Below are 12,940 nucleotides of genomic sequence, written 5' to 3'. Positions count from 1 at the left end.
CAGTTTGCAGTGGCATTTGTGACTTAGTGAAACAGAGGATGTAAAAAGCAAGCCCAGTGCAACTGTAAATCACTCATCCTTCAGAGAGGAGGAGGAAAGACGTGGCACCTCTGCTGGTACATTTACTGTAGCCATTTTCAGTCCTGCAGCCACTGCGAGGGTTACAGAAATCCTTTCAGCTAGTCTTCACCCTATGAATTCACCCTGTCCTTTCTTAACAGGTCATCCTCCCGCTCCTCTTCATACTCTGGTTCTGGATCCTCCCGGTCCCATTCTAGGTCGTCCTCCTACAGCTCTTACTCCAGCCAGTCCTCCAGGCACAGCTCCTTCTCAGGCAGCAGGTCCAGGTACTGTCACGTTCCTTGATTTAATGCCTTGCTTTCAGTTCAAAGTAAGGGGATGGGGACAAGTATCATCACTCCCTCAGAACTGGAGAATATTTCATCTTCAATTAAACCTGAGAGTTTATTGAAACATGAGGTTGGTGCATTGATGGAGGTGGGTGTGGGGGGAGAGATACACTTCATCGAACATAGATGCACAGTTAGAAAAAAAAGATACTGTAAATACGCATGTGTAGGAGGAGTTAGCATTCTGGTCCATGCTTTGTTGCCATTATATATTTATTAGACTTCCATTTAACCCACATTTCCTGTTGATCCAGATCTGGTACTTCAGCTTCACGAGTGCATAAAGTACTTTGTGTACCCTCTCTGCCTTTTGTAATTTCTCCGGGGGGCTTATGTGATCCCATAGCGTACAGAACCACCTGTCTCCTCCTCTAGAGTGTGCTCAGTTAGGAAGGTTAAAGAAAGGTGGCTAAAACTTACCCTTTCTTTCAAGCATATAGTAGTAAAGATAATTTGGACCGCTGGTCCTCAAAATGAATTCTGCAGAGATTGCCGTCTGTGTATTGAGTGTTGTCATCTACTTCAGGAGGGCCCTGTATTCTAGCTTCCTCCTGTCACAAGAAAGCAAAGAGATTGTGTGCTAAGCTCAAACTCCAAGAGCCAGATGGCCTGCAGTAATAGTTCCCCACGCGAGCAGAGGACGTGTTAAATTGATATATAGATTATAACGTCTGTTAGACACCCTTATTTACTATTTTATTTTTATTTTTTTGTACAAACCCACAATCTGTAGCTGAGCAGTGCTGATGCAGTCACTGTTTTAGGTTTCTTCCCAAGGCTGGTGTTGCGTTGTTTTGTCTTTTAATGGCATTTCCTGTTGTTTGCTCAGGTCCCGGTCCTTTTCCTCTTCTCCCTCTCCTTCCCCAACGCCTTCCCCTCACAGAGCCTCTGCAAAACCTAAAGGAGAGCCTGCACCGCCCGCTGCAAAAGGGTAAGAACCTGTAGAGCTGCCAGGGAAGCCCTGAGCGATGGCCATCGGATGCACCACGGGGCTTCTTCTCTAGCACCCGGGAGCCTCTTTCAACTCTTTTCTTCTGTTACGGATGTCCTCTTCTGCTGCCGCATTTGACATTTCTGCTATAGTGAGCACTTGGCTACCAGGGATCTCCTAACATTTCATACCATCTTGCAAATCTGCATGCTTCTAATCATCTACAAATAGCAGCTTTCACTGGCTGAAAAGCTCATCGTGTCAGCCCAGCAGAATGGTTGCCTGCTGTGTGTAGTACTGAGCTGTGCTAAACGTGTGTTTTTTAATTTTTAACAAAGAGGTTACGATAATATCTTTGGTCCCTCTGATCCCGTAGCATGGTCCTTTGGAAGAGCAGCTGCTGCAGAGATGGGCTCTCCTATTGGAGGTTGCTGAGGGTCAAACACCGTGGGGACGGGCGCAGGGAACCTTCAGAGTCATTCTCTGTTGGTTTATAAATGTAATTTTGTTTTTTTTCCCCCCCACTTGAAAAGAGTTTGAAGTTATTTAGATCAGCACTGATTTGGCTGGAAACGTGTTTTCAGCCGGAATGAGCTGCCATAAAGAGAATGGTGGGACTAATTACTGCTCGTTATGTAGCAGCTCAGCTTCTGGTGCATGTTGCAGTTTGTTTAAAATTGGATTGTATTTTCCTTGCCTTCATGTCTGCTTCACACTGTAAATGTCCATTCTGTCACATGGAATTTTCTTCTTGTTTTCATTTTTCTCTTCAGCTCATGTACTTCTTCCCTGAAAGCCCAGCTGTTCTTCTGGGAAACCTTTGGTTGTGTGTTTTTATTTCTGCTTATGTCTTCAGGCCACATTCCCCAAGCTCTCGCCTTGTATCCTCTGAAGGGGGAGCACAGACTCCGGGCATTTTAGCCGTCAGTGTTTGCAAGGTGTAGCTGGCTTTATCAAGGTGTTTCTTGATATTCAGCAGTCATTTTTGTATTTTCATTTCAAACAAATAAAACCCATGAGGTCACTGAAAAAGAAGAGCCAGAAGGATTTGGGAAGGGATGATGATGATGAAGCAGCAGTACTAGGAAAGATATCCTGACTTGCCTCTTATTAATGTTAAAAGATTTTAAGGCTCCTCTTTACTAGGCCTGCACATCCAAATATGTCAGGGTTCTGCTGTGCTGTTCTTCATCAGGACTTCATTCAGGGATTGCAGTAATACATATGCAAGCTAGTAGGGCAGAGGGAATGGCAGGCAGCCTGTGTGGCTGGGAGAAAGGGGAGATCTCTCCAAAGTGCTGCAGCGCTGCTGTCCTGTGCAGCCAATGCTGGCATGGCCTTGAGGCCAGCCCTGCAAGCTGGAAATGCAACGTAAAGAGCTGAGACATGTCCTCCGAGATGGAGAGCTTCAGAAACATGGATTTGCCATAAGAAAAGGTGTACACCTTTGATTCTAAACCAAAGAAATTGAAAAGTGCATGAACTTTTGAGTGATAAAAAAAAAAAAAAAAAAGGATCTTCCTGGAGGAACCTGGGTTTGCCTCCCAGCTCAGTTCTTTTGCATTCTGTGTTGGCCTGGGCCGCTGATTCTGCGGAGGTAGTGTTCAGAGGCCCCAGGGTGAGGGCCCATGGTTACAGAGTTCCGGAAGAATTGTGGCCAGGACTGGAGTAGGTATGTTGGTGAGGGGATGCAGGGGGAGGCTGGGAAAAAAATCCCCCGATAGCTGTGAATGAAGACTCACGGGGCCTGATCTCAGTCCCGGTTCTGATTAAATGGGAAATTCAAAGGAGCAGGAAGAACTTGCCAGGTTCAAAAACATAGAATGAGAAAGTAAAGAGACTTAGAAATAAAATTAATGAAGGAAGCAGTCAAGCCAAGAAGTGGGCAAATTCATATTTGGAACACTTTAAAGGTTGCTTCTTCCCTGGCATTGTTACACATTTTTTTGGGGTCTGCATTGTTGAAAACAAAAAGTGGAATTTTTTTTTTTTTTTTTAAGAAGCAGTGAAAAGACAGTTCATTGTCTTCTAGTTGAGAAGGTTGAACAGTTGGTAGACCACAGAGAGTCTGGACTTTAAACCTGACTCATGCAACGTGGCAATACAGTTTGGGAACAAGGAGTGGATGTCACTGTTTCATTGCTTGCACGTTCAGAAGGAGACACTGAGGTAAAATGGAGAAATGTCCCTTTGCATTTTGCTGTGACTCTTCCAGAGAGAAGCCACCTGTGAAGAAGCCAGCCCCTCCTCCAGCCCCAGTGCCTCCCGTCAAACCTGCAAAGCCTGGGCCAGAAGTGACCAAGCCAGTGGACAACCGAGAAGGAAGAAGAAAGGAAAGGAAGACAAAAACTCCACCAAGGAGGTAAGCAGGGCAGGAGGTGCTGTGAAGTACAGAGAATTTCAGGGAATCTTTTGGGTTTTTCAGCTCAGTGGAACAGGCACTGGCTTTGGCTGGACATTTCCTCACTCAGCTATGTATGAAGTAAAAATGAACAGAAAGTCCCCGGGTACGGAATGATTGCCGAGCTCCATAAAATCTGATTAGTTCCTTTGAAACATGCTGATTCTTGCAACTCCTGACGGAGCCTTGCCATGGCGTACTCCTGTTCTTTCTGGCCCATAGCACTATCACCATGAGGCAGTGAGTCATAAATTTGATCCTCAGACTCCAATATGCTGGATTACTCTGGTGAAGAAGAGAACAAAAGAGTGGCACACTACAAAGACCAATAATAAACACTTCTGTAAAAGAATATCAAGCAAATAAAACAGAAAAAGAATTCATAAAATTAAAAAGGGCCAATATTACACGTGATAAAATAGAATTTAAGAAAATTATATAAATCATATAAATAACATTCAAACATTAGGAATTAAAAGCAAATAAAAAATCCCGACATGATCACGCTTCAGCAGCACCTGCAGCAGGGGATTTGAGAATACAACATAGGGTAGCGAAGTAAAACAATGTGTAAGATTGGAACAAGCAGCCTTTCAAAAGAGCTCCTTGGTGACTGCCATAATGTCTCTGGTGGAAATCTGTGATGGGAAAAGTCAAATTCCTCCCACAGGGGAAACTTGGTAGCCAGTCCACCTCTCAATAGGTGATCATCTTCTCTCCACTAATAAACTAGAAAAACTGCATCCAAATATATCAAGAAAACTTTGTTAACAAAACTGGGACAGAGCTCTATAACCACAGCCAGCAAAACTGCATTATCAGGTGTTGCCATAACATCATGTTGGGATTCTTTATTTGGTTTTAATTCCTAATTTTAAATGTTATTTGTTTTATATAATTTTATTAAATTCTATTTTACCACATGTAATATTGTACATTTTTAATTTTATGGATTGTTTTTCTATTTTATTTGATTGATATTCTTGCACAGAAGTGTTTATTAAGGTCTTTGTAATGTGCCACTCTTGTTCTTTTCCTGTTTACTGTGGACACTTGGCCACAGTTTTTTGCTGGATTAATATTTATTTATTTATTTTAAAATGTTTCTATACCGTCTTTACAAACAAAGTTTGGTCAAAACGGTGTACAAAGAAGTAAATCAAAATAAAAAAATAAAAATCTCTTAAAATTACAAAAAGAATATAAAAAATAATAAATACAAGAAAATAAAATCCATAATTATTAAAATACATGTTCTAGTATAACATCAACAACAAAATGCCTTATGATTAGTGCATGAAGGTAGCGTAATAAAAAGATGTTGGATTATTGTTTGATAGGTGTAATTTTGAACGCAATTTGAAAAAGATATGTTTTTAAAGATTTTTTTGAAATGGCTTGAATTGGGTATAGATCTTAACGAATCTGGTAATGCGTTCCAGAGGGTTGGGCCTGCTACCGAAAAGGCCCTTTTTCTTGTAATATCTAGACGAGCCTGTCGAGATGATAGTACATCTAGGAAATTTTTGGTCAAGGATCTTAGGTGTCTAGTAGGTTTATAAATTCGAAGAAGAGAACACAGCCTGGTAGAGGTAGAGTTATGAATAAGAGAGTGTATGATAGTGAGGATTTTGTACTGTATTCTGTATTTGATAGGTAACCAATGAAATGCCTGAAGTACTAGGGTGATGTGATTTCTGATTGAGGAACCTGATAAGATGCGTGCTGCTGCATTTTGAACTAATTGAAGTGGGTGAAGTGTATTATCTGGAAGACCTATATATAGAGAATTACAATAGTCAAGCCCAGAAAAAATAAGAGATTGAAGGATAGTAAGAAAGTCATGGAAAAATAGTAGAGGTCGAAGGCGCTTCAAGAGTCGTAATTTATAAAAGGAGTTTCTTGTTACCAATGAAATATGTTGCTTCAGGGATAAGTCAGTGTTAATAGTTAAGCCTAGATTTTTTGCAGATTTAGAAATAGGAATTGGAAGTACCATTAAACAGAAAACGTGAAGGGGGACCTATAGAAGATTCTGTGATGGAAGTGAGATGAACAATCTCCTTCTGCTCTGCACTGAGGTCATTGTTGCCCTCTCTTAGCATTTTCTATGTTTTATGGGAGGCTTCACCTGGAAATACACAAGTAACAGTGCAGCAAATAAATCGCAGCTGGTACTTAAAAGGTTAATTTTCTTTGTCATCAAAGACATACTTGGCATGCAGATGTATGTAGCTGGTTAATCCCTTGCATCTTTGAGTCAGGAATTTCAAACCAGCAACATACTTTGCCATTAGCAGCAGAGGGTAAGAACTTGCAAACTGCAAAAGGTTAAAGGTCTCATGCCATGATTCTGAGAGGTTGAAGTGGAAAAGACTGATCTGACATCTTCCTCTCTCAGCACTGTGTAAGAAGCACAGGGATTTTTGGATTAATTTCCACCCTGCAAACTTCACCTCTGTTTTCTATGCTTGCATTGTTTCTCTGCAGTTTACAAATCCCCTCCATTGACTTGCCCGTTCTCCCACAGAGGTTATGTTTTATGAAGGGAATAAAAAGCAATTTGGAATCAGCTGCTTACATTTTCCCCAAGCTAGCATTCCCTGTACGTACCTGGATCAGTCCAGACCATGGATTATGCCTCCCTTCCAGCAGGTGGAGACAGAGAAAAACTCGAAAGGCACCCTCACTTAACCTGGTGTGCCTCCTGCATCCCTTCAGTATTTCTCTGTCTCCAGCAGATGGAGGTGGTGCAAACCCTGCAGTCTTGCCCTGTTTCTGGGGTGTAGGCTATCCCTTGAAATAATTAAGAGTGAACTAGCTGTATAAAGTTTTGAATCAAGCAAGTTAAAAAAAAACAAAAAAACCAAAGAAGAAGTCTTCTGCAACAGGGAGTGTTTCCCAATCCTCCCAGGGGGTTGTTAGATCCTGCGGGGTCCATCCCCTCTTTTGGCAGGTTATTGGAGCTGGGGTTGGTAACCCCGCGGGGCTCCAGTCAGGTAAGGAGCTGGGGAAGAGATTACTGGTGGTCTGGTCCCTCTCTTACCTCGTGCCAAGCCTCAGCGTTTGGGGAAGAAAAAAAAAATCGAAATTTTTGAAAACTTTTCTTTTTTGGTGGGCTGCAATCCAGGACCTCTCCCCATCCGAATCGCCAAGTTTTTGCTGAGTTTTGGGCTGTTTTTCCCCCTCCACGATACCACAGCCATCTTTGTGTGTAGCATTTGGAGAATCGTCCGCGCAGCTTTTCCCGGGCCGCTATTTGCTCCCGCTGCCTTCCGGGAGGGGAAGGCAACTCCCTTTCTGGATCTGCAGCATCAGTTAAGCCCCGAGGGGCTCAAAAACGATCGGCTCCACAGGACCCTCGGGCTGACCCGTTTCCCCTCAGTGCAGGGATGGCAACCATCTTAAACACATTTGCTGCAGCTCAGGCAAGGGCTATGGGGGATGGGGAGCTTCCCCCTGCGCTGTCACCGGTTCCTGCCAGTCCTGATAATCCTTTTGATCAGGAGGGCCCTGATGTCCCGGGGGGATGATGATGATTCTGATTCCTTTTCTTTAAATTTTGTCCTCCTTATGCATAAAGCCTTTCTGGCTTCCAGGTCTCTGCAAGGTGTGGCTTTACCGGTGAGACCTGCGCAGGGACCATCCCCCAAGGTAGCTAAGCGCATGGATGTGCCTGCATCGCTACGGGTCGCGAAGTTAAAAGGCTCCTTGGCTTCAGGAGGAGCAGCCGCTCCAGTGGTTCCAGGCAGTGTGGCTACAGCTGCAGTGACCTCTCCTTTCTCCCCGGCTGGGGAAGGGTCAGAAGATGAGCAGGGGAAGCAGAGCCCCCTGGATGGTAATGCTCCTAAAGTGGTTCGTCTGTTCCAGAGACAAGAATTAGAACCTCTCATTCCTGCAGTCCTTTCTGAGCTTGGGGTGGAGCTCCCTCCCCATGCTCCGCCGCAGGACTCTGTGGATCCAGTCCTGGCGGGATTGAATGCCGACCTGAGCTTTTCCTTTCCATTCCATGCTTCAGCAGCTGATGAGCAGGGAGTGGAACTCTCCAGATGCTGGTCTGAGGGTCGGTCAGGCCATGGATAAGCTGTATCCATTGCTGGATGAATCTCTGGAGCTCCTGCGGTCACCCAAGTGGACGCTTCAGTTTCGGCTGTTGTTAAGCGAACCACCATTCCAGTCGCAGTTTCGGCGGCTCTCAAAGACCTTCAGGATCGCAAACTAGAAGGTACTGCTTTAAGCGCATTTTTGAGGTGTCAGCCCTAGGTATCCGGGTGGCGATGTGTAGCAGTTACATGCTCTGTGTGAGCCTGCGCTGGGTCCAGCAATTGCTGACGTCTAGAGATCTTCCTCCGGGAGAATCAGAGCAGGCGGAACATTTGGAAGCTGTGGTGGCATATGGAGTGGACGCACTGTATGACCTGCTCTGCACTTCCTCTCACACAATGTCATTGGCAGTGTCGGCAAGGCGGCTTTTGTGGCTCCGAAAGTGGTCCGCAGATGTTTCCTCCAAGGCTCAGCTTGGGGCTATTTCATTTAAAGGTGTTTTTTTTATTTGGTGAGGATTTGGAGCAGTTGATAAAGTCCCTGGGAGAGAACAAAGTTCACAAGTTGCCAGAGGACAGACCGAAGCCCTCCAGAGAATTTCCATCATCCCGCTCTCGTTTTCGAGGGTAACGTAGGTTTCGGCAGAACAGGCCGCAAGCACCCGGACAGTGACAACCAATGGCCAGAAACCAAGCCTGATCCTCGTCATTTCGAGGCCACAGAACCTCCCAAGAGGGTGGTTCTTCCTTATCTCTCGCCTCCCAAGACTATGCAATAAGATGGAACCAGCCCATCCCTCGGTTCCTCGGGTAGGGGGTCGCCTGTCCTGGTTTTACGAGGCGTGGGCCAGGATTACTTCAGATCAGTGGGTGCTAAGCATAATAGAACGAGGCTACGCTTTGGAATTTGCTCGTCCTCTCCGAGATTTCTACTTAATATCCCCATGCGGTCCACAGGTCAAACAGCAGATTGTACGTCAGACTCTCAAACGTCTCCTAGCTCTCGGTGCTATGAAACCGGTTCCTCCAGAACACTGGAGGACAGGGAGTACTCCATTTAGTTTGTAGTTCCAAAAAAGGAGGGATCCTTCCAACCAATTTGGATCTCAAGAAGGTAAAACAAGTCTCTCAAGATGGCGCACTTTCGCATGGAAACATTGCGTTCCGTAATCGTGGTAGTTCACGAGGGAGAATTTCTGGCCTCTGGATCTGATGGAGGCATATTTACACATTCCCATTCGTGAGGATCAGCAGTCGTTCCTTCGCTTTATGGTCCTGGGGCATGCATTATCAATTTTGCACTCTGCCGTTCGGTCTCGCGGTGGTTGTGGCGGCGTCTCTCCGGAGATAAGACCTTCTCATTCATCCTTACCTGTACGATTGGCTCATCAGGGCGAAGTCGAGGGAATGTTGTATGGAAGCGATCCACAAGGTTACCGCTCTCTTGGAATCCCTCAGATGGGTAATCAATCAGGCCAAGAGCAACTTGGTTCCTTCTCAAACATTGGAGTTTCTGGGAGCTTGGTTCGACACTACGGTCGGGAAAGTTTTTCTCCCGATGGACTGAATGCACAAGCTGATGGGGCAAGTTTTCGCTTGTTGGCTCTTTCACTACCCAAGGCCTGGGACTACCTTCAAGTTCTCGGCTCCATGGCATCTACTCTGGAGGTGGTTCCCTGGGCTTTTGCTCATATGAGACCTTTGCAGCGAGCATTAATTTCCCGATGGGATCCCAAGTCAGAGAATTTTCAATTCCCGCTGCTGCTCACCGATCACACCAGGTCCAGTCTTGGGTGGTGGCTTTGCCCGCACAGCCTGTCTCGAGGGGTGGATTTGGAAGTCCCAAACTGGATAGTAGTGACCACAGATGCCAGTCTCTCAGGCTGGGGAGCTGTTTGCCGGTATCTTTCAGTGCAGGACAACTGGTCCCCGGAGGAGTCCGGATGGTCGATCCGGACTCCTCCGGGGACCTCTGGTCGATCCGGACTCCTCTGGAGATCAGGGCGGTTCGCTTGGCCCTGCAACACTTTCTTCCTCAATTACGCCATCAGGCGGTTCGCGTCTTATTCGACAATGCAATGTCCAAGCTCTCGATGGAGTTGGTAGCTTTGCCTGAAAAAGAAACTCCATCTTCTCTGAGTGAGCCTTATGGCCCTTCGGTGTCATTTGGGCACATTTGGTGCAAGTGAGGACGTCATGGTTGGACCCCAAACACAAAACACAAACCCTATGTGGGTCTGTGATGGACATTGTCCGAGGACAGTCGGGGGCACCGACAAAAACCCGACGCCATGGTGTTGACAAAAATTTAGTCACTGTGCGGTTGATGGCCAGTAGGCCCCGAAGGGAAAACTCGACGGGAATCGACCGCAAACGAGGGAAAAGGCTTACCTTACGACAGCAGACTATGGAATTGATAGGGGGACCCGGATGGGGTAGAATTTTTTGAAATTTTTGAAAGTAGTTCCAGGTGAGGAAAATTCCTGTCAGGAATCTCTAGAGAGCTCCTTAACCCTCGTGGCTACTACTGCGCGAAAAAAAAGACTGAAGGGGGACCCCTGCTGGATGCAGGGTTAGTGCCATGCTGGGCATGCTCAGTAGGTGCCAGTCAAAGTTCTAGAAACTGTGACAAAAGTGTTCCGTGATTGGGCTCCATTCTGATGATGTCACCCATGTGTGAGGACTACCATCCTGCTTGTCCTGTGAGAATACTCAGATCTGGGATGCTACTGGATAAGATCGTGGCTGACCCATCTTCTGAATGGGAAGAACCAGGCTTGGAAAAGTTCTGGGAGTCCAACCTTCCCTTGGCCCCCTCACAGTGCTGGCACAGGAAGGACTCCAGGTCAGACTGTGCAACCCTAATATGGCAGGTAGCACAAAGAGCGTTTCGCTTGTGCTTCTTTGCTGCTGGAGCCATAACCCATGGTAACTTGTGCGTCAGCCGGCCAATGTCTGAAATTGAGCGCTCACAGATTTGGTCCTGGTGCGCGCAAGTAGAAGCGCACATATGTACGAACACATGCATGTGCTTAAGTGCGCACGTATGTGTGACAGGCGCATAGCGAGCGCAGGCCGGCATACACTGCGCGTACCAATGGGCTATGAAGGGCAATGGAGACGTGCAAGATGGTGCTGCCACAACCTGCCATGTGGAGTACCCACCGAGTCTGAAGCGAGGCCTAGCCCTTCAGAGGGCCGCTCAACCTGCTCAGCAGCCCCCTTCCCTTACCTCAACGGGATAGGGAATGTGGTCAGTAGTGAGTTGCAGGCATTAGTTAACTACGTGCCTTACACTAAAATTCTACATGACAGGGTAGTGCTCCGCACCCACCCTAAATTTTTACCAAAGGTAGTATCTGAATTTCATCTTAATCAATCCATCATCTTAACTCTTTCTTTCCCAGGCCCCATTCAAACCCAGGAGAGCAGGCTCTACATTCCTTGGACTGTAAACGTGCCCTAGCCTTCTATCTAGAGCGCACGTCTGCCCACAGGAAGTCTACTCAATTATTTGTCTCTTTCGATAGCATCAAATTGGATAATCAGTGGGAAAACAGATCCTGTCCTCCTGGTTGGTGGACTGTATCTCCTTTTGCTATCAGCAAGCAGGTATTCCGTTACAAGACCGTGCAAAAGCACACACTATCAGGGCCATGGCAACCTCAGTGGCACACCTCCGTTCGGTGCCGCTCACTGACATCTGCAAGCTGCTACCTGGAGCTCTCTTCATACTTTCGCAGCCCATTATTGCTTAGATAAGGCTGGCAGGCAAGATTCCATCTTTGGCCATGCGGTTCTTCGCAACTTATTTTCAGTTTAACTTCCCAACATCCTTCCAGCGACCTGTCCAGGGTTTCAGGACGCCTTCCTACCCAAATCCACCCCTGTTGTTGTGCCTGTTGTACGTCTTTGGGTGCATTTTGTGCATTGCTCGGGCATCCTCAGCTCGCTATTCACCCATGTGTGAGGACTACCATCCTGCTTGTCCTGTGAGAAAGCAGAGTTGCTTACCTGTAACAGGTGTTCTCCCAGGACAGCAGGATATTAGTCCTCACAAAACCCACCCGCCACCCCGAGGAGTTGGGTTCACTTACTTTTTGTTATTTTATTTTTCGCTTGTGCTTTTTGCTATCAAACGAGACTGAAGGGGGGACCCCATGTGGCTACAGGGTTAGTGGCATGCTGGGCATGCTCAGTGTGCCAGTCAAAGTTCTGGAAACTTTGACAAAAGTGTTCCATGACATCTGTGAGGACTAACATCTTGCTGTCCTAGGAGAACACCTGTTACAGGTAAGCAACGCTGCTATCTCATCTTCAAGGTTCCCGGATTCGACAAGCACCAAATGCCACACCAGTCTGTGGTGTTTGAATCTGTTCTCAAAAAGGCCAAGTGATCTAGGGCCCATTCTTCGGTTCCCCTAAGAAGGGATTCTAGAACTATGGATACTATTAGGTTTTTCAAGATGCTATGCTCATTTCCTGCATAGCATCTTACCAGCTTTTATGGGCTAATGCATGCGGGATATTCTGAAGCAGGTGCAGGAGTTGGCCAAGCAGCTTCCTCGAATACAGCGAGACTCCCTTCAGTCATTGGTGGACAAAGGGGTCTTGGAGTGAGGAAAACGCACAGTCCACTCGATCTGTTTTTGAAGCAGCTTCAGAGTCTTTGCCATTGGATAGGGGCAGCAAGTCTCAGATCTCCATTGAAAAGTTCAGGAAAGACTCAACATGATAAGATCAAGGATGTGATTTTATAGATCAGGGATCACTGTGCAGTGATCCAGGAGTTCTTCTCAGGCACTCTGGACCTGGCCTCATAGTAACATAGTGAAGGGCAGCAGATAGAAACAAAATGGTTCATCTAACCTGCCCAGCAATTTTTTTTAACCAGGGGACAGGAAGTTGTTCTTCCACCCAAGGAAGCACAATCCTTTGTCCCCTCAGTCTTATCCTCAACAGACCCTTCATGCTCTTCCAAGGCAGCAGAAGAATACAACAAGTGATGTTATCAAATTTGCGGATGATACAAAATTATTCAGAGTAGTTAAATCACAAGCAGATTGTGATACATTACAGGAGGACCTTGCGAGACTGGAAGATTGGGCATCCAAATGGCAGATGAAATTTAATGTGGACAAGTGCAAGGTGTTGC

General features: G+C 46.2%; 1 protein-coding gene across 10 annotated transcripts in view; it reads left to right on the top strand.

Annotated features, from left to right (window-relative positions):
- ZC3H18 (zinc finger CCCH-type containing 18) overlaps positions 1-12,940 on the top strand; it is a 302,002-nt gene that overhangs the window by 180,414 nt on the left and 108,648 nt on the right. For 8 of the 10 annotated variants that reach the window (XM_029608640.1, XM_029608639.1, XM_029608642.1 and 5 more), the window contains 3 exons: positions 222-347; positions 1,240-1,341; positions 3,557-3,703. In XM_029608640.1, the coding sequence (XP_029464500.1) occupies positions 222-347; positions 1,240-1,341; positions 3,557-3,703 (375 nt within the window). The remainder of the gene's footprint in view (positions 1-221; positions 348-1,239; positions 1,342-3,556; positions 3,704-12,940) is intronic. The other 2 variants (XM_029608645.1, XM_029608646.1) reach the window with 2 other exon arrangements.

The sequence above is a fragment of the Rhinatrema bivittatum genome, chromosome 7 (genome assembly GCF_901001135.1).
Source record: "Rhinatrema bivittatum chromosome 7, aRhiBiv1.1, whole genome shotgun sequence".
Taxonomy (NCBI): Eukaryota; Metazoa; Chordata; class Amphibia; order Gymnophiona; family Rhinatrematidae; genus Rhinatrema; species Rhinatrema bivittatum.
This window is presented reverse-complemented; position numbering and strand designations above follow the sequence as displayed.